Source organism: Galeopterus variegatus, unplaced genomic scaffold (genome assembly GCF_000696425.1).
Source record: "Galeopterus variegatus unplaced genomic scaffold, G_variegatus-3.0.2 Scaffold878, whole genome shotgun sequence".
NCBI classification, from domain to species: domain Eukaryota; kingdom Metazoa; phylum Chordata; class Mammalia; order Dermoptera; family Cynocephalidae; genus Galeopterus; species Galeopterus variegatus.
The window spans coordinates 391,713-411,680 of NW_007726989.1; the positions used below are offsets into that span (position 1 = coordinate 391,713).

General features: G+C 41.2%; 1 protein-coding gene across 3 annotated transcripts in view; it reads left to right on the plus strand.

The window, feature by feature from the left end:
- TBC1D14 (TBC1 domain family, member 14) overlaps positions 1 to 19,968 on the plus strand; it is a 104,219-nt gene that overhangs the window by 37,393 nt on the left and 46,858 nt on the right. For all 3 annotated transcript variants that reach the window (XR_550510.1, XM_008573115.1, XM_008573114.1), the window contains exon 2: positions 2,334 to 2,457. Coding sequence is in view for 2 of the 3 variants with exons in the window: in XM_008573115.1 (XP_008571337.1) it covers positions 2,334 to 2,457 (124 nt within the window). In the remaining variant the exon portion in view is untranslated. The remainder of the gene's footprint in view (positions 1 to 2,333; positions 2,458 to 19,968) is intronic.

The following is a 19,968-nucleotide window of genomic DNA, read 5'->3' on the forward strand; positions in this document are numbered from 1 at the left end:
GGAAGAAAACAGTGAAACCATTTGTTTTCTTTTTTGAAAGTTTTTGTAACTTTATTTTTTATATAATTTCAAACTTACTGAAAACTTGAAAAAAACAACAACAAGGAACTTCTTCGGTATAAACAACCTTTACCAAGATTTGCCAACTGTTTATATTTTGCTTCATTTTTTGTCTCTGTGTGTGTATAGTATATATGCATTTTTTTCCTCTGAACATTAAATTGGAGATATCATGTCCCTTTACTCCTAAATATATCAGCTTATTTCCTAAGGACAAGGGTAATCTCTTACATAACCACAATACAGTTATCAAAATCAGGAAATTTAACATTAATCCAATGCTGTTTTCAAATCTACTCAAACTTTGTCAATTCTCCCAATAATCTTTATAGCTATCCCCTCACCCCCCAACATGGTCTAGGGTGTAGTACAGGATCACACGTTGTATTTAATTGTCAGGTCTCTAGTCTCCTTTAATCTAGAACAATTCCTCAGCCATTTTTTGTCTTTTAAGACATTGACAGTTTTAAAGAGTATAGATCCATTATTTTATACGCTGCCCCTCAGTTCGGGTGTGTTCACTTTTTCTCATGATTAGTTTCAGGTGACGCATTCTCGGGCACCAATGTCACCCATGTGATGTGCTGTTCTCAGGGCATCAGATCATGTGTCCTGTGCTGTCTGTCCTAGCATTGGTGATGTTAGCTTTGATCACTTGGCTAAGGTGGTGTTGTCCCCCATGTTTCGCCAGTGTAAAGTCAACTATTTCTGCCTTCGTAATTAATAAGTAATTTGTAGGAGATACTTTCAAGGTATGTGAAAATCCTGTTCCTCATCCAACTTTTCACCCACTAGTTTAAGCATCCAGTGATCATTTTTTAACTCCACTAGTCCATCTGTACTTAGTAGGTGGCATTCTAAGAGCTCCCCTCCTTTTTTACTTATATATTTATTTATTTGTATCTATATGGGCTCACGGATTTCTGTTTTATTCAATGGGTTATAATCTATTCTTCTCATTGATTTTGATGATTAAATTGTTTCAGATTTAGCTAGTGAGAGTCCTTTCAAGCTGGCTACTATTTCTGTTAGACACATTCCCAAATTTCTTTAAGCACTTTCTTTCTAGCACAGCAAGATGCTGCAGGCTCATCTTGTACTTTCTTTTTTTTTTTTTTTTGTCTTTTTTCCGTGTTCGGCAACGGATCGCAACCCTCAGTGTTGCCCCCATACCGGACCGGGGACCGGCGACGGGATCGCAAGCCTCGGCGCTGCTCCCGCGCCTCGCTCAGCCAGCGAGCGGGAGCCGGTCTGTACATGGGATCCGAACCCTCGGACGGGAGCGCCACCGCGCTTCCCAAGCGGCGCACTATCCAGTGCGCCACCGGGCCGGCCCTCATCTTGTACTTTCTGTTGAGCTCTGGAAACCATTTGATTTTAATGAATGCACCAACACAGTGCATTCCATAACATAGTTTATTTTGTACTACCAGTTGGAATATATTTATGTTATTTGGGACTTTTGTTTACATGTTCTCGGGAGAGAAGACCTTGTGACCATCTTATGGGTGACTTTCTTTTTATGATATTTGAAGACTATTTATGAATAGATAATACAGATTTACTTTGTGGATAATTTAAACTAAGCTAGAGGTTAAATGCTAAAGCAACTATTCCTCTTAAACAGTGATTGTATAACTGAAATTTTAATTTGTATAACAACCTTGTGGAATGTGGGGTGGTATCCCCTTTTTAAACATAGGAAAGTAGGGCTGGCCCGTGGCTCACTGGGGAGTGTGTGGTGCTGGTAACACCAAGGCCACGGGTTTGGATTCCTATATAGGGATGGCCGGTTAGCTCACTTGGGAGAGTGTGGCGCTGACAACACCAAGTTAAGAGTTAAGATCCCCTTATCGGTTGTCTTTAAAAAAAAAAAAGTCATAGGAAAGTGAGGCTCAGAGCGGTTAATATACTGTCAGAGTCGCACAGCTAGTGAATGGATGAGCCAGGGTTTTAATTCAGTTTAGTTTGACTTCAAAACTTACTTTTTCTGTTATATTTTGTTGTGATATAACACATTTCCTTACTCTAAATTGTAGAATTTGTACATGTAACAATGAATAACAAAAAGTTTATTTCTGGTTTAAGGTCATTTTCCTGCTGTGTAATTCTGTGTCTGTATGAAAATCAGGTCTGAAGAATTAAAGTATGTGGTTCGTCACATTGTCCCTCTCAAAGGAAAGTTTACTTGTTTTTATTAGAGTGACTTGGCTATCCTAGTGTTTCTTTAAATATCCAGAAATTCTCTAACCCTTTTATTTTCTTCCTTGTAGGAATTTGCTTGCTAGAAAACAAAATGCAAGACTTGACAAACAAAATGACTTGGGATGGAAGTTATTTGGAAAAGTACCACCACCCCGAGAGAACGCTCAGAGAGATTCAAAGAAAATACAAAAGGTATACAAGATATGAAAACACAGAAATATGCTGTTGTCTGTAAACAGCATATATTTATGAACCTTGTAAAAATGACCATTATTGAGTCTTTGAAATCAGAAAATGTTTCATATTATTTGCATGCCAAATTAAGTCTGTGTTCAGAATGTGGATGAATCGAATCTTTTTTATTTCTTATAGTTTTTAACATGCACATAGGAAAGTTCAATTGACAGAGCTAGGATTTAGATATTTATAACTTGATTTGATTTAATCAGTCTTCTCAATAATAGTTGCAAATGTGTTTATCATCAAATTTTTATTAATTGTGTTTGATATTAAAGAATTCTCTCATGGGTTTCTTTGGAGCTGAAATCCTTGCGGTGCTGCTCTGGGACAGAAGGACTGGGGCTGCCATTCACCTGGGCTGTGGTAGGGCCCCTCCCCTTTGCTCACTCTGAAGTTGCCCACTTTTAGGGGGGAGAGGGTTCAGGGTCAGGCCAGGCCTGCAGTAACATTGCCAACGGCTGCCTTGCTCCTTGCTGTGGAAGTGATGCCAGCAGCTGGAGGCAGTTGCTCCTCTCTTCAAGGAGGGGGTGCATGCAGGGACACAGCAAGCCTGTGGCCTAGGCAGCCCTAACTGTTCCACTGCAACTTCCCCAGGGTCCTTAGTTGCTGCTGTCGTGGCATCCTAATGTTCTGCTGTTTGCCCAGTGCTGTGATGTGACATTGCCCCCTGGGAGCCTTGCCCCTCCAACCTTAGTTTTATATTCATTAGCAATTATTTAATGAACACTTTTGGGGACCTACTAAGTGCTAGGCCTCATGCTTGGCACTGAGGTTGGAGAAGAGACACAGTTTATATGCTCAAGAGCACAGCTAACTCAAAGAGCACCACAGGTGTGTGAGGAGGGAGGCATGACCTCATCAAGGTGGCACAGACAGTTTAGTTTAAAGATGTGACAAAATTGTTATGGGATGAGGTACTGAGTGATTACTGTGTGCTAGGTTTAAATGGTTTAGCACTGGGTTTTTAGTTCATTTAAAACTCTCAACAACTTTATGAGGAAAATACTATTATTATCTTCAGTTTATCAAAGAAACACTGAGACATAGAGGCTGAGTGACTTCTCATGCAGCTAGTAAGTGGCAGGGCTGGGATGTGACCCCAGCACTTGGTGCCAGGGCCCTCTGTGCAGGCAGGGCCGAGCAGGTAGTGGGGACAGCACGAGCTAAGGGACAGACTGCAGCCCAAGTCGAGGAGGCCGAGTCTAGGGAGCAGCTGTCTGTGGTCCTGTGCCATGTGCCTGGTAGGCTGTCTCTAGCCTGAGGGTCAGGAGTGGTGAGATCACCCTGGCAAGAATATGGCTCTTGGACTAGTCAGGTGAGAGGAAGCGGGGTCCGCCCAGTGCTGCAGTCAGTGTGGGGTTGCAGAGGATGCCCTCTGAGTACTAAACAAATGGGACGAACAGACTTGCTGGCTGCCTTTTAGAATAGGGTGCAGTGCGTGCAGGGCCAGGTGGTGAGTACAGCCCTGGGCTCCAGGCCTGGGCCGCACAGTGGTTTCCACAGACTGCATTTTTCATGTTTCGGCAAATTGAATTTGTTCTGAATGTTGTCTACTGTTCCCGATAGTAGTTGTCTGGACCCGGGAGACTCACTAAGTCAATCAGCGTTAGGATTTGTTTTTGTCAATTGTTACATTTTGAATTTTAATTACTTATCGTGTAGGATTATTAAAATAACAGACAAATAAAATATGATAAGTTCATATGCAAAGCTCAGGTATAAATTTCTTAGGAAACCAAGTAGCCATGCTGTTACAAGGGAAATCTGCACTTTAAAAAAAGTAACAATTGCACTAAATAGATTTTTCCGTGGCTCTTAATATCACTTTCATCGTGTTTGAGTTTCTTTATCTTTTTAGTACCCTGCCTTTTTTTTTTTAAGGTGAACATGGATTATCTTATTGACTTTAAAGGTTTTTTTTTGAACTGAAATGACTAAGCCAAATAATTATGTGGTAACACAATACTGCAAAGAGGGCCATCTGGCTTCAGTCATCAGTAATAAAGAATGTAATTGTACCTGCATGAGTCATACAATTCTGCCATGACCTGTTTGCCTGTGCTTTGTGTCTCTGGCCCTCTCATCTGTCATTCATGCCCAGGCTGGCCAAGCCTGAGAGGGATTCAGGGTCGGGGGCATACTACTGTGGGGAGGCTTCTGGACACCAGGCTTGAGCTGGCTGCTGTCACAAGTGTCAGTTCACACAGGTCCCTCTTTCCCACTTTAGAGAGGCAGGTGCTGGGACCTTGAGTGTCCAGACTTGTGATCCAAGATAATGACAGTAACTCCAGTTGGAGCTAAAGCATAAGATGTTAGGAAACTAATTCCTTTTCTTTGTCTCTTTGGAGTGTTTTTATTGCTTGAGGGAAGCAGCATCACATGGTGATTTATGAACATGGACTTTGGAGTCAAACTGCCTGGGATTATATCCCAGTTCTGCCACAATTTGGCTGTGTGACTTTGGGCAAGTTACTTAACCTTTCTCGGCCTCACATTTTCCTCATCTTTAGAATTTGGAGAACAATACCTACCTCCAGGGTGATGAGGATTAAATGAGTGAATACACACGATGGGCTGTAAAAGTGTTTGCTGTTATCATTGTTTCTTTCCTATGACAAGTCAACCTCGAACAACAGGATATAGAACGTGATAGGAGGGAATGAGCCCGAGCCCGTTGATAAATCTCTTCATTTGCATGTTCAACAAACACTGTGCCATGTTGGGGCCAGGTCTTGTGCTGGGTACTGGGAGCACAAAAGCAGTTGGGTTGACTTGCCTTAAGGAGCCTTTGGTTGAGCTGAGGGGACAGGTGTGCACACCAGCCAAGAGCTTTGGACTTGCAGGCTTGGATTTGATTTCTGGCTTCACCTCTTCTTGTCTGTGTGACGTGGGGCTAATTATTTCTTCTTAGTTTCCTCATCTGCTAAATGGGCAGATCAGTGGGTTATTATAAATTAATACACAGGGTCTAGCACAGTTTGTGGCTCAGACTTAGTACTCAAGGAGTGGCTATCATGGCTTCTAGTTAATAAATAGGCCCAATTTATGGCATAGGTGCTATATATATGTGGTTTGCTCGGGGGACTGTAGGACACATCTGACCTTATTCTAACTGGGCCACATTCTCTTTGCTTGGGCTTTACATGCTACCCTATTTTGGGAAATGTTGAAATGTTACTTTCAGTCATCTTTTCAAATTACATAAAAATTTTGAAAATTGTCACATTTTTTATCATCTTAAATTATGATTCCAGAGAGATTTTCTTAATGGGGGAAAACAAGGGTAAGACGAACCTCAGTAAAACAGTGGTTCTCAAGTACGGCCCCTGGACTAGTCACTTCCTCATGACCTGGGCATTTATTGGGAATACAAGCTCTCAGGCCTCAACCCGGACACTCTGAAACAAACATTGAGGCTGGAGCCCAACAGTCCTGTTTTAACAGATACTACAGGTAATTCCAATGCATGCTAAAATTTAAGAACCACTGCTGTGCAAGAAGGGAATGTTGGGTATTGGGAGGAAAGTAACCATATTTGCTACAGCAGGTTAAGTAGAGGGCCCAAAGAAGACTACTGTACAACTTTTGGTAATTGCTAGTGAACTGGAGAACTTGGGAATAAAGATGGGGAGACAGTATTTGAAGAGAGCTGCCTTCAGGTCTCCTGTTGCTGGGTTATATGGACGGGGCTCTGGCCTGACAGCATGGATGGTGATGCTGTCTCAGAAGTGCAGTCCTTTACCATGTGAATTAAGGGGAACCTTCTTTCTTGGATTCCATGGTCCTTTCATTTGTTCCACAAATTTGAGCCACTGAATCCCATCCTGTAATCCCATCCTGAGATAACAATGAAGTGTAAGACTTATTTGGCCCTTGCCTTCATTGGAATTTACCATGGATCAAGGAAAGACAGATTTAAATAAATAACTCTACAAATAATTAATTGCAGTTGTGATAAATGTTGTGGAGGAGAAGTGCAGAGTGCAATGATCATGAGAAGTTTTGTACCATTAACTTTTGTACCATTTCTCTGAGATCAGGTTTTCAAGTGCTAGTTGCCAAATGCAAAGGTCACTTCTCAACCTTGTCTTTCTTGACCCATCAGCAGCATTGCCTCAGCTGACCTCTGCCCTGCTCCTTGAGAGACTTTCTTACCTCAGCCTCAGAGTCACCCAGTCTTCCTGCTTTTTAGTTCCTTTTGCTGGGTCCCTCACCTTCCCAACCCTCTATATGTTGGAGTGCTTCCCTATCCACAGTTACCCTCCAGGGCATCTCAGCTGGACTGGCGGCTTCAGCAGTCAGGCCTACAGCTACAGCCCCGACCACTCCCTGAACTCCAGCTTAGGCATCTAGATGCCTAAGAGACCTTTAAAAGACCATTTACAAAGTAAAAATGAAGCTTTGTAATTTGAGGAGATGTCAGAGGCTCAGGGCTGAAAACATTGGGGGATGCTTTAGAACAGAGTTTGGGAATCTTTTAGACATAACTCTATGTACGTAGGCTTGATGAATTGACATTATTGTCAGGAAATGAGGTTGAGCAAGACAGTTTACGTCCTGGTTGGGCTCTGAGGCAGCTGCTGATTGTGGCAATGATAGCTGCAGGAAAGGACAGTCTTGTAGATATCAGTGTCCTGGATAAAACATTATCCTGGCCTATTGAGCCTGGGTTAGTATAACCGGGAATGTCTTGGATGGCCTTCTAGAATTTCAGGTCAGCTTTTACATCTTAGAGAATTCCAGAAGAAGACAAATCCAGGACAGCATAAAGTGATACTCGTTCTGCTCATCTCTGGGTTCTGAGAAGTCTGGGGTACTCAGAAAGTCACAGAACATCACAAATTGCAGAAAGGATAGGTCTGGGTGGTCAGTGGAAGTAATTGGCTGCAGGCCTACAAGTAAACTGTAAACAAGAAAACTATCTTCACGTCCATCATCCTGTATGCCTTTGGAAAATGGGTGTGAATGAGTTAACAAAACCAAATAAAGCGGGTCCCAGTTCTGGGTCAGATGGCGTAAGCACACTCCAGCCTGCTTCTCACAGTGAATGAGCTCTGACACCTGAGCAGAGTGCACGGAGCAGCTATTTGTGGGTTCTGAACAGTAAATAGTAGCAGGTGGACTGGCGAAGAGGACCAGAATTTGAAGTACCAGTGAATTGATACTGAGTTATGATTTTTTTCCCCTCTGATGTTCAAAATATTCCTTAGCCTGAACCCAGGGCAGCCCCAAACCCAGAAATGGATTTTAACATGGACAGAGAGAGCACTAGGAGAAGCTCTGTAGTTCTGGTTTGAGGAGTAGTTTCTTAACACTCAGAGAAAATGCAGAAACCCTGTTTTTCATGTTTTTCTTTGCTCTGTTTTCTTGCACTCCAGCTCTCAGGCATTCTCATGACAGCAGCAGTAGGGGCTGGCAGGAGCCTAAAACTCTCAGGAGGCTCAGGAGGGGGAACTGATTAGAAGAGCTTCATTTCCAGGAAGGTGGGGTCAACCACTGATGCTTTCTTCTCTCTCTCTTCCCACCCTTTGGCCCTGATGTGGACACAGTTGTGGGAAATGTGTGTCTAGAGAACCAGGAAAGAGGAGAGCCAGGGAATCAGAAAGTACTAGGGGGGTTGCAGAAAGGAGGAGCTCAGGAAAGTGATCTTTTAAGGTTGTTTATGAACTCCTGGACTTTCTGCCAAGTTGTGCATGCATGGATCTGACCCTAAATAGCATACATAGACTTTAGAACTGAATTTCAGGATAGACGCCTTATGCAAATTCTTGACCGGCCACTGGGTGGTGGTGCACATGTGGGATAAATTGAAAAAGTACTGCAAAAGCTTTGAAAACTCAGCTGACTTTGGAACCACAACTCACAGAAGGCTGGTTGGAACTTGTGTCTGGAATCCAACTGGGTCAATTGCTTTACTAAGACAAAAAATGTCAACATTCTCCAAAGGTTTTAAACAAGACCTAGAGTCCTTAACACAATATTCAAAATGTCTAGAATTCAGTTCAAAATTACTTGGTGCAGTGGATCTAATTGTGTCCCCGCAAAATTTAATGTGTTGGAGGCTTGGTCCCCACTGTGAAGGTGGGAAATCCTGTTATGGTAATTGAAAGGTGGGGCCTTGAAGTGGTGATTAAATTGATGGTTTAATGGTGGTCATGGGTGTGGTTCTGAAGGCTTTAAAAGGAGAGCATGTGAGAGACTTTCTGTCTGCTCCACCATTCTGCCATGTGAGACCCCTGTATTACTGTCACCACCAGGGCCTTCACCAGATGTGTTTTCTAGACTTTGGACTTCCCTGCCTCTGAAACTGTAAGCAATAAATTTTGTTTTCTTATAAATTACCCAGTTCCAGCTATTTTGTTATAAGCAACAGAAACAGACTAATATACTTTAGTTAGGAAGAACTAGGATTGTCTTTTGACAGTCAACAGACACCAATACCAAGATAACACAGATGTTGAAATTGTCCGACGAAGACTCTAAAGCAGGGGCCGGCCCGGTGGCGCACTGGATAGTGCGCCGCTTGGGAAGCGCGGCAGCGCTCCCGCCCGAGGGTTCGGATCCCACATACAGACCGGCTCCCGCTCACTGGCTGAGCGAGGTGCGGGAGCAACGCCGAGGTTTGCAATCCCGTTGCCGGTCCCTGGTCCGGTACGGGGGCAACACTGAGGGTTGCGATCCGTTGCCGGACACGGAAAAAAAAAAAAAAAAAAAAAAAAAAAAAAAAAAAAAAAAGACTCTAAAGCAGCCATTATAAAAATGCTCTGGCAAGTAAAGACGAACACTCTTAAGATGGGAAGATAAAAAGTGTCAGTAAAGGAATAGAAAATATAAGAAGAACTAAATGGAAATTTTATAACTAATAAATATAGTAACTGAAATAAAAAACTAACCATACAGGCTCAATATCAGAATGGGGATGATGAGTGAATTTTAAGATAGAACATAGAAATTACCCTTTGTGAAGAATACAGAGAAAAAAGTGTGAAAAACAAAAAGGGCAGAGCCTTAGGAATAGGTGGGGCAATACTAAAAAAAGTCTAACATTTGTGTCATTAGAGTCTCAGAAGGAGAGGAGAAAGAATGAGGCAGAAAAATTATTGGAATAAATAATAGCTGAATATGTCCAAAATTTGGCAAAAGACATAAACTTATAGCTTCAAGAAACTCAATGACCCCAAACAAGATAAACTCTGAAAAGTCCATGTCCAGACACATCATAACCAAATTGGTGAAAATAAAGACAAAGTAAAAAACAGTGAGCCAGGGAAGAACAGTGCATTACTTAATGGGGAATAACAATTTGGATGACGGTGAAATTCTCATCAGAAACTAGAAGGAAGTGAAATGATATTTTTAGAGAGCTGAAAGGAAAGAACTGTCAAACTAGAATTCTTTATCCAAAAATACCCTTCAGAAATGAAGGTGAAATAAAGATATCCTCAAATGAAGGGAAACTAAGAATTTGTTGCTAGCGGAACTGCCATAAAAGAATTGTTAAAGAAGGTTGTTCAGACAGAAGGTTTATTACACTAGAAGGAAACTGGAAACATCAGGAAGGAAGAGGAACAGAAATGGTAAATATCTGGATAAATATAGTGGACTATTCTCTTAAAGAGTTCTTTAGAAATACATTTGGATCAAAGCAAAAATAATATTTCACAGGGTTTTCAGTGTATGTAGATGTAAGTAATATATAAGACAATGAAAATATAAAGGGGGAGGGGACATGGTGGTAAAGTTTCTACTTTCCATGCGAAGTGGTAAAATATTGATTCTAATTAGATTGTGAAAAATTAAATATGTATATTGTAATCCCTAGACCAACCACTAAACTGTACAAAGAGATAGTAAAAAACACAATAGATAAATTAAGTGGAATTCTAAAAAATGTTAAAAAACTCAAATCAAGGCAAGAGAGAAGAAATAGAGGAAAGAAAAAAAAAACAAATAAGATTGTAGACCTGAATTTAAACATAATAATTACATTAAATGTAAATGTTTTGAGCACACCAATTGTGTGTGTCAATATACAATTCTGCCAGAGTGCCAGAATGGGTTTAAAAAAAAAATGACCCAAATATGTTGTCTACAAGAAACTCACTTCAAATACAATATATATATATCCCAGGGAATAAATAGAAAGAAAAAAATGTAGGTTAAAATTAAAAAACAGAAAAAGATATACCATGAAAACACTAATCAAAATTAAGATGGATTCATTAATATTATAAAAAGTCAACTTCAGAGCAAATAAAATTACCAGAGATAAAGTGGAGCATTATGTAATGAAGAGATAGCCATTCTAAATGTATATGGACCAAATAACAGAGCTGCAAAATACATGAAACAAAATTTGCTAGATCTGAAACAAGCAGACAAGTCCACATTTATAATTGTCTCTTTTCTAGACAGTAATTGATATAAATGTAGACAGAATCAGCAAGGACATAAAAGAACTGAACATCATAGTCAACCAACTGGATCTAATTGACATTTGGAGAACACCCCACCCTCCAACAGTAGCACAATACACATCTTTTCAAGTGCACACACCACAGTCGCCAAGATAGACTACATCCTGGGATATAAAAGAAACGTTAAAATTTTGAAAGGATTAAAAATACAATCTGTTCTCTGATCACAGTGGTATTAGACTAGAAAGCAGTGACAAGTAGATAACAGGAACATCTCCAAAAACTTGGAAATTTAACAAGAAGCACACTTTTATTTATTTATTTATTATTTTTTTTGGTCCTTTTTTGAGACCGGCTGCACCGCGCTCAGCCAGTGAGCGTTGTGAGTGCACCAGTCATCCCTATATAGGATCTGAACCCGCGGCGGGAGCGCCGCTGTGCTCCCAGCGCCTCACTCTCCCGAGTGCGCCACGGGCTCGGCCCAAGAAGCACACTTTTAAATTAATCATGGGTCAATGAAGAAGTCACAAGGAAAGTTAGAAAATATTGTGAAGTGAATGAAAATACAACATATCAAAATTTATAGGATGCAGTACTTGGAGGGAAATTTATAGCATTAAAATGCTCATAGCAGAAAAGAAGAAAGGTCTCAAGTCAATAATCTGTTTCTATCTTAAAGATAAAAACAAAAATCAATGAAATTAAAAACAGAAAACTAATAGTCACTGAAACCCAAAGCTGGTTCTTTTAAATGGTCAACAAAATTGATCAAACTCTCTAGCAAAACTGACAAAGAAAGAGGAATAAATGAAAGGAATGAAAAAGGAGGTACAACTGTAGAACCTGCAGAAGAAAAAGGATAATAAGAGAATGTTATATACAACTCTTCATACATGAATTTGGTAACTTAGATGAAATGGTTCATTTCCTTGAAAATTAGAACCAAAACTCATTCAAGATGAAATAGTTAACCAAAATTGTCCTGTAATTATTGACTAAATGGAAATTATAGTTGAAGACCTTCTAAAAATATCTCCAGGCCCAGATGGCTTCACTGATGAATTCTACCGAATATTTAAAGAAAAATAATGCCAATTTTAGAAGAGGAAGGAATACTTCCTGAGTCATTTTATGAGGCCAAAACCAGACAAATATAGTACCAAAAAACCACCAGAAGACTATAGACCAGTATCCCTTATGAAGACAGACACAAAATCCTCAATACAATATTAGCAAACTGAATTCAACAATATGTTAAAAAAAGTAATACACTTGACTAAGGATTATTCGGGGAATGGAAGTCTGGCTCAGTATTTGAAAGTCAATCAGTGTAATTCACCGTATTGCCAATCTAAAGAAGAAAACCACATGATCCGTATTAGTTGATGCAGAAAAAGCATTTGACAAAATTCAGCATCTGACAAAATTCAGTTTCTGATTAAAAAAAAAAAAAAAAAAAAAAAAAAAAAAAAAAAAAAAAAAACCTCTTAGCAAAGTAGAAATAGAAGACAATTTCCTCAACCTGATAAAGGGCATCTACAAAAACAGCTACAGCTGACATCATACTTAATGGAGAAGGACTGAATGTCTTCCCTCTAACACTGAAAACAAGGCAAGGATGTCTGTTCTCAACATTCCTTTTGCCATCGTACTGGAAATCCTAGCTAGTGCATTGCTGGTGGGAATGCAAAATGGTACGTTCACTTTGGAAAAACAGTTTGGAAATTTCTTATAGAGTGAAACATATGCTTAATATTAGCCCAGCAATCCCTCTCTTAGGTACTTACCACAGAGAAATGCAAACTTATGTTTACACAAAAATCTGTACGTGAATTTTCATAGCAGCTCTATTCATAATTGCCAAGAAATGAAAAAAACCCAAATACCCTTCAATGAATGAATAAACTGTACTACATCCATACAATGGAATATTACTCAGTTGTAAACACACCTAACAACTTGGGTGAATCTCAGGGGTATTATATTAGGGTAGGAAGCCAGTCTCTAAAGATTATGTACTGTGATTTCATTTGTATTAAGTACTGGAAAAGACAAAGTTACAGTGTCGGAAAACAGATCCATAGTGCCGGTGGTGGGGTAGCGTGTGACTGCCAAGAGATAGCACAAAGGAGGTTTTGAGGGTGATGTAATTGTTCTGTCTTGATTATCATGGTGGTGGCTACAAGACAATGTGTTAAAAGTCATAGAATTAGGGGCTGGCCCGGTGGCGCACTGGACGGTGCAGAGGGTTCGGATCCCACATACAGACCGGTTCCCGCTCACTGGCTGAGCGAGGCGCGGGAGCAACACCGAGGGTTGCGATCCCGTTGCCGGTCCCCGGTCTGGTACGGGCGTGACACTGGGGGTTGCGATCCGTTGCCGGTCACGAAAAAAGACAAAAAGGAAAAAAAAAAAAAAAGTCATAGAATTAGGGGCTGGCCCGGTGGCGCACTGGACGGGGCAGAGGGTTCGGATCCCACATACAGACCGGTTCCCGCTCGCTGGCTGAGCGAGGCGCGGGAGCAACACCGAGGGTTGCGATCCCGTTGCCGGTCCCCGGTCTGGTACGGGCGTGACACTGGGGGTTGCGATCCGTTGCCGGTCACGAAAAAAGACAAAAAGGAAAAAAAAAAAAAAAGTCATAGAATTATATACACCAAAAAGCTAACTGTTTATTAAAAAAAAATATGAATAAATGGATGAATCAATTAGAATACTTTTTTTTTTTTTTTTAGCAGCTGGCTGGTAAGGGGAACTGAACTCTTGACCTTGAAGTTATAACACTGTGCTCTAACCATCTGAGCTAATTGGCCAGCCCCATTACAGTACTTTTGACCTAGCATTTCTACTTCTAGGAATTTTTCCTGCAGATGAATTAGTATATGGTGAAATGATGGTTGTATAATGATGTTTGTATAAGGTTGTATAAATAATGGAAATAAATTTCCCCATTAGTTTGAGAGGGTAGTGTTTAGAGCACACTTTCTTTGGTACAAATACTGTAAATCTTGTGTTCAGTCTTACTGGTGAGGGTCCCAGGGAGAAGTTGGAATTAGGGAACAGTAAACACACATATTTGTTCTTCCATAGCTCTTCACTGAGATTTCTCACAGCGCTGGGGTGACAGGGATCTCAGGCTTCTGAGGCGAGGGGCGAGTAATGGTGTTGGGAGGACTATTGCTTTGGGATCAGAGTATGCACCTTGGTTCTGTCATTTGCAGCCAGTCATGTGGACTTAGGCCAGTTCCTTTGCCTCTCTGAACCTCAGTCTCCTCCTCTGCAAAGGTGATGCCCACCTTGCTTGTGCTTGTGAGGGTCAAGTACGATAAAGTGTGGGGTGCTCCTGGAGCAGCAGTTGGCATCCAGTGGGAGCTCAGTCATGGTCAGTGGCTTCTTTTAGTCTGGTCTCCCTTCATGGCTGCACCTTCACTCTCTCTTCACTCTTTTGTGCATAGATAAAACCAACACCCCCCGCCCCCTGCCAAAACCAGCTTTGCTGCAGTAGTGTTCATGGGGTTCGGAAATTGCAGTTGGCCAAATCAGTTTTGATTCCTTCTGAAATAGCTTAGAAAATTGTTTTTTCAAATTATAAAAATAACTTATGGAAAAATACTCGTAAAATATCCAAATGATATAAGTAAGCAGAGTAAAACAGGAAAATCCTCTTTACTGTGAGACTCTACAGCCCCGTTCCTGGATGGAGTCTCTGATGGTTTAGTGTCCACCATCCCAGGCATTTCTTTGAGACAAATTACATATGTACAAATTTCATCCATACAAATTCATTTACATGATGTAATTGTAGACCATGTGAGTTCTGCAGCTTCTCTCCAGTATATACGTGGTTGGTACTCGGGAACTTGCTGAACATAACTTGAAGAGGCAGTAGCCTATGACTGTAAGGAAGGGGACTGACTTGTGTTCTAAATCCAGTTTCTGGCTGACCTGGGACTCGGCGATAACATGTGCAGCCTGATGGCCTATTGTGTAAGCTGAGCCAGATGGTGCAGTTTTATAGAAGTAGCTGAATTGGTGCCACTTCCTAGGAAGACCAGGAGAGGTAGCCCTTGGGAGCTTTCAAACACTTTTGCCCTCCCCTGGGCAATTTAATGTGTTGATGTGAAAACAATGACAGCCAAAGAAGACCTTCCTTTCATATTGATCTAATTCCCAATGGAAGACTGTGAGATTTTAAAGTATTTTGTAGCCTCTTAAACACAGGCAGCAGGGGAGACACTTCCTTGGGCCTTTTCCAGTGGTCGATTGGCCCAGCCTGGTAAACCTTGAGGGCACAGGCTCAGCTGGCTTGTCTTACACTGCCAGTGCACAGTGCAGGGCTTGGCACACAGTAGGCCCTTCAGAGGAAACGTGGCAGCAAGCGACCACAAAGGACTCTCAGAAACCAAAGATTTGAGGGGAGTAAGGCTATTTCTAAACCATATCTTCTTTAAGTTACTTGTCTCAGTTGAACTTAGTATGTTACTGGATCTTTGAGAGATTAAAAAAAACGTCTTGTTGGTGTGGGAGCAGTTTAGATGGAGTCTCTTTGGCACTAGAAGCTGTGTGGTATTCTGTGAATTAAAGGCAAGTTTTGCATTTGTTCCTTGGCCTTATGCCTATATTTGATAGTTAATGTGGCATTAGGGACATGAAGGCAACACTGTTTGGGGAAATTGAAATCTTAGTTCAGAGGCAGTGCGTCAGGGGTAGCTGACAGTAAGAGGCTCTGGAGTCAGACTACCTGGGTTCAGATCCCACCCTGCCACTTACCAGCCATTTACCAGTTTCTTGACTGGGCTAGTTACTCAGAGCCTCAGTTCCTGTATCTGGAGAAAAAAGAGGGTAGGGTAGGGGGGAAGATAATGTGGATAGTACCTGTATTAGTTTCTTGTGGCTACTGTGACAAATTACCACAAACTTGGTGGCTTAAAATAACAGAAATTTATTCTCTTATAGTTTTGGAGGTTAGAAATGTGTCTTCCAGGTTAAAATGAAGGTATTGGCAGGCCTGAATCTTTTTAGAGGCTTCAGGAGAGAATCTCTTCTTTCTCTTTCAGCTTCTAGAGGTTTCTGGCATTCCTTGGCTTGTGACTGCATCCCCTCCCATCTGTTTTCATCAACACACTGCTTTCCCCCTTCTCTGGTCAGATCTCCCTCTGCCTCCATCTCATGAGGACACTTGTGCTTATTTTGAGCCACCCACATGATCTCCCCATCTGGAGGTCTATAACCTTAATCACATCCGCAGAGTTCCTTTGCCATATGAGGTAACGTTCACAGCTTCTGGGGATTAGGATGTGGACCTACTTGGGGGGTGGGGGAGGCATTATTCTGCCTACCACAGAAGCTACCTCATGGGGCTGTTAGGACTGAATGAGATAATGCACGTTAGACGCTTAGCTCAGTGAGTGGCATGTGGCAAGCACTTGGCAGGTGGTAGCGGCTGTAGAATTCCAGACATTCCAAACAGAATTTAAGTTGTTGGCATTCCTCATGGTTTTAGTTGGACCTCTCATTCCTTATTAGTAATTGGGGAGTTCAAGTAAGTGGGTGTCGTTTTGCCTGTAGGACTCTACTGCCCAGGACTCAACTCCAAGGTGCAGTGAGTCTCAGAGTTAAAGTAATGTTTGGTTAAAGGGGGAAAAAGAATTTTATTTAGTATTTAAATCACATTTGAGTGCCTTCTGAGAGCTGGATATTTTTGCTAATAAGGGATGAATATAAACCAGCCTCCAGACTTTGCCCACAGCCTAGTGGTTGAGGTAGAACCTGGTCGATGTTGTAGCAGAGGGGGACCCTTGGAGAGGTCCACTCTCTTTCTGGGGCTGAAGCTGCTCACTGGAGGTCTCCTGTGAGTGGAGACATTGAAGGACAAATAAGTGGTTTTGGTTTTTTGTGGGGGAGGGTGGTGTAGGGGAGAAAGTAAACTCAGCAGAGGGAACAGAACCTTAGTAACCAGAGACAAACGAGGAGGGGAGGGAGGCCTGGCATTGGGAAATATGACCCCCAGGGACAAACTGGTGACAAACTCAGCAGACTCTACTAAGAAGTAAGCTGATTTGCTACTGTGGTTTATTTGGTTTTGGGTTTACTTTCTTTGTTTTACTTTTTAAATAAAAATTTTTGGCTATAAAAGTTAATAGTTATAAGAAATTTGGAAATCTGATAGAAGAATGTAATTGAATTAAGCATCACCTACATCCTGTCACCCAGACATAACCACTGCTGACATTCTCATTGTGTTCTTTCGTTCTTTTCCGTACATCTTATGAAATCATGTCACTTCTCTACTCAAAATCCTCTTAAGGTTTCTTATCACATTTGGGCTAAATGCACATTCATTGCCATGACCTTACAAAGACCACCTGGTCTGACTCCTGCCCAACTTGCCCCCACTTTATTCTGGTCTTGCTAGCTTTTTCTCTATCTTTTGGGCATATCTCTTTTATCTTTTTGAGCATAAAAGATATCTTTTTTTACCTTTTTTGAGCAAGTGAACCCAGTGTGCTAGTCGGGATACAAGAAACCTAGGAATAAGCCTTGGTTAACTCAGAAAGCTTCAGGGGGGAGAAATTTTGTTTTAAATTGAAACAGTTGATTGTACATATCTGTGGGGTAAAGAGTTGAATATCAATACCTGTGTGCAATAAGTGATGCTCTAATCAGGATAATTAGTGCAGTCAACATTATACAGTGTAATCGTTTTTTGTGTCCCTTTGCTAATTCCTCCTTTACCCCTTTCCCCCCGTTTCTCCCTCTTTCCCACCTCTGGTAACCTCAGTTCTGTTCTCTCCTTTTGAAACTTATTATTGTGATTGTTGTATCTATATCTTTCCTTCTTTTCTTTTTCTTTTTTTTTAAGCTCCCACTTATGAGCAAGAACATGTGTTATTACTCTTTCTGTGCCTGGTTTATTTCACTTAACATAATTTTCTCTAAGCTCATCCATGTTGCTGTGAATGACAGGATTTCATCCTTCTTTTTATGGCAGAGTAGTATTCCATTGTGTAAATACACCACATTTTCCTTATCGAGTCGTCTGACAATGGACATTTAGGTTGGTTCCAACTCTTGGCTATTGTAAAAAGAGCTGCCATAAACATGGGAGTGCAGGTATCCCTTCGATACGCTGAATTTCATTCCTTTGGGTAAATGCCCAGAAGTGGGATTGCTAGATCGTATGGCAGTTCTATCTGTAGTTGTTTGAGGAACCTTCATATCGTTTTCCACCATGGCTGCCCCAATTTACAGTCCCGCCAACAGTGTAGGAGGGTTCCCCTTTCTCTGCATCCTCACCAGCATTTGTTATTCTGTCTTTTTGATAATGGCCAGTCTAACTGGGGTGAAATGATATCTCATTGTGGATTTGATTTGCATTTCCCTGATGATTAGTGATGTTGAGCATTTTTTCATGTGTCTGTTGGCCATTTGTATGTATATTTTCCTTTGAGAAGTGCCTATTCAGCTCCTTTGCCCTTTAAAAAAAAAAAAAAAAAAAAAAAAGATGACTGGTAAGGGGATCTTAACCCTTGACTTGGTGTTGTCAGCACTACGCTCTCCCAAGTGAGTGAACCGGCCATCCCTATGTATGGATCTGAACCACTGGCCTTCGTGTTATCAGCACTGCACTCTCCCAAGTCAGCCACGGGCCAGCCCTCCTTTGCCCATTTTTTAATAGGGTTATTTGTTTTTTTACTGTTGTTTGAGTTCCTTGTATATTCTGGGGAAAAATTCTTTACATGAGGATTAAGACAGATGTAAAAACTAATGTCAGATGGAGATGGAGAAAAGTCTCTATTAATTCTGATTGTTGTTTTAAGTTTCAAAGTTTAGTAAAAGTCAAACTTATCATTACATGGTACAATGAATAATTAAAACTTTGTAAATGGTGCTCAGTTCTAAAATGAGATAGAAACTATTGTTAAAGTAACTTACAGGTTAGAACCTGCCAGAAGAGAGAAGCAGTGTGTTTTGGTAAGCATCTTTCTCCCATGTTTAACTTAATGAGTCTGTGGACTCCCTTTGTTAGCCCCATTTGGCTCACTTCTAAAGTGTGTGTAGCACTAGGTGTTGGGCTGGGGGCCCAGGTGTTGCTGAGAGGCGTGGAGAGCCTGAGAACCTGCTCCTCTTTAAGAGCTGAGCTTCACAGTGTTTAGTTTCAGTGTTTAGTTTTCTTCCAACTGTAGGCATAGTTTCTGGAAAATCACCATTAACCCCTCAGGCTGGGTCAGCTGCCTCCTGGGGCTCCCCCGAACCTCAGTGGTTTCTCTGTCATAGCACCAACCACCAGGATAGTGTGGGCAACTTGAAGGCAGGAACCTTGTTCATCTTTATTCCTAGGGCCAAGCACAGTAAGCATTTGCTGGATGGAAGGAAGGTGGACAAATGACTTCATGTAATGACACACTGATTCCACAGGTACTTGAGTGCCTCCTCTGTGCCCTGCTCAGAGGCTTTCCAGTCTAGCGAGGGAGGGAAATACTAATCACATACTTGTGCAATTGCAAGTTGTGATTAAGTGCTGCGAGAAAACAGGTGATAGGAGAATGACAGGGGCCTTGCTGTGGTTTAGTTGGACAACGGAGTGTTTCTGCGAGAATGGGTGTTTAAGATGAGATCTGAAGGGTCTGACACCCAGCCTTCTTACTAGTTCTTCCTCTTGTGAAGAAAACTTTCAAACATATAGAAGGGATCATAGAATAATTTAACAAACATGCATATATGCTCTACTTAGATTGAACAATTGTTGACATTTTTCCCAATTCACTTTATTGTGCATCTGTTTTCTAAAAATGGAACCATTTGAAAGTAAGTTGAAGATATCATGACATCTGACTCCTAAATACTTCAGCATACAGCTCTCAAGAGTAAAGACATTCTCCTACATAACTACGAAACTGTTACCATACCCAGGGAATTACCAGCAATTCCACAATAGCATCTGATACCCAGACCATGTACTAATTTCCTCAGTTTTACCAAAACCAGGGTACAGTCAGGTATGTGTATTGCCCTTAGCTATATGTCCCTTTATTCTCTTAATATA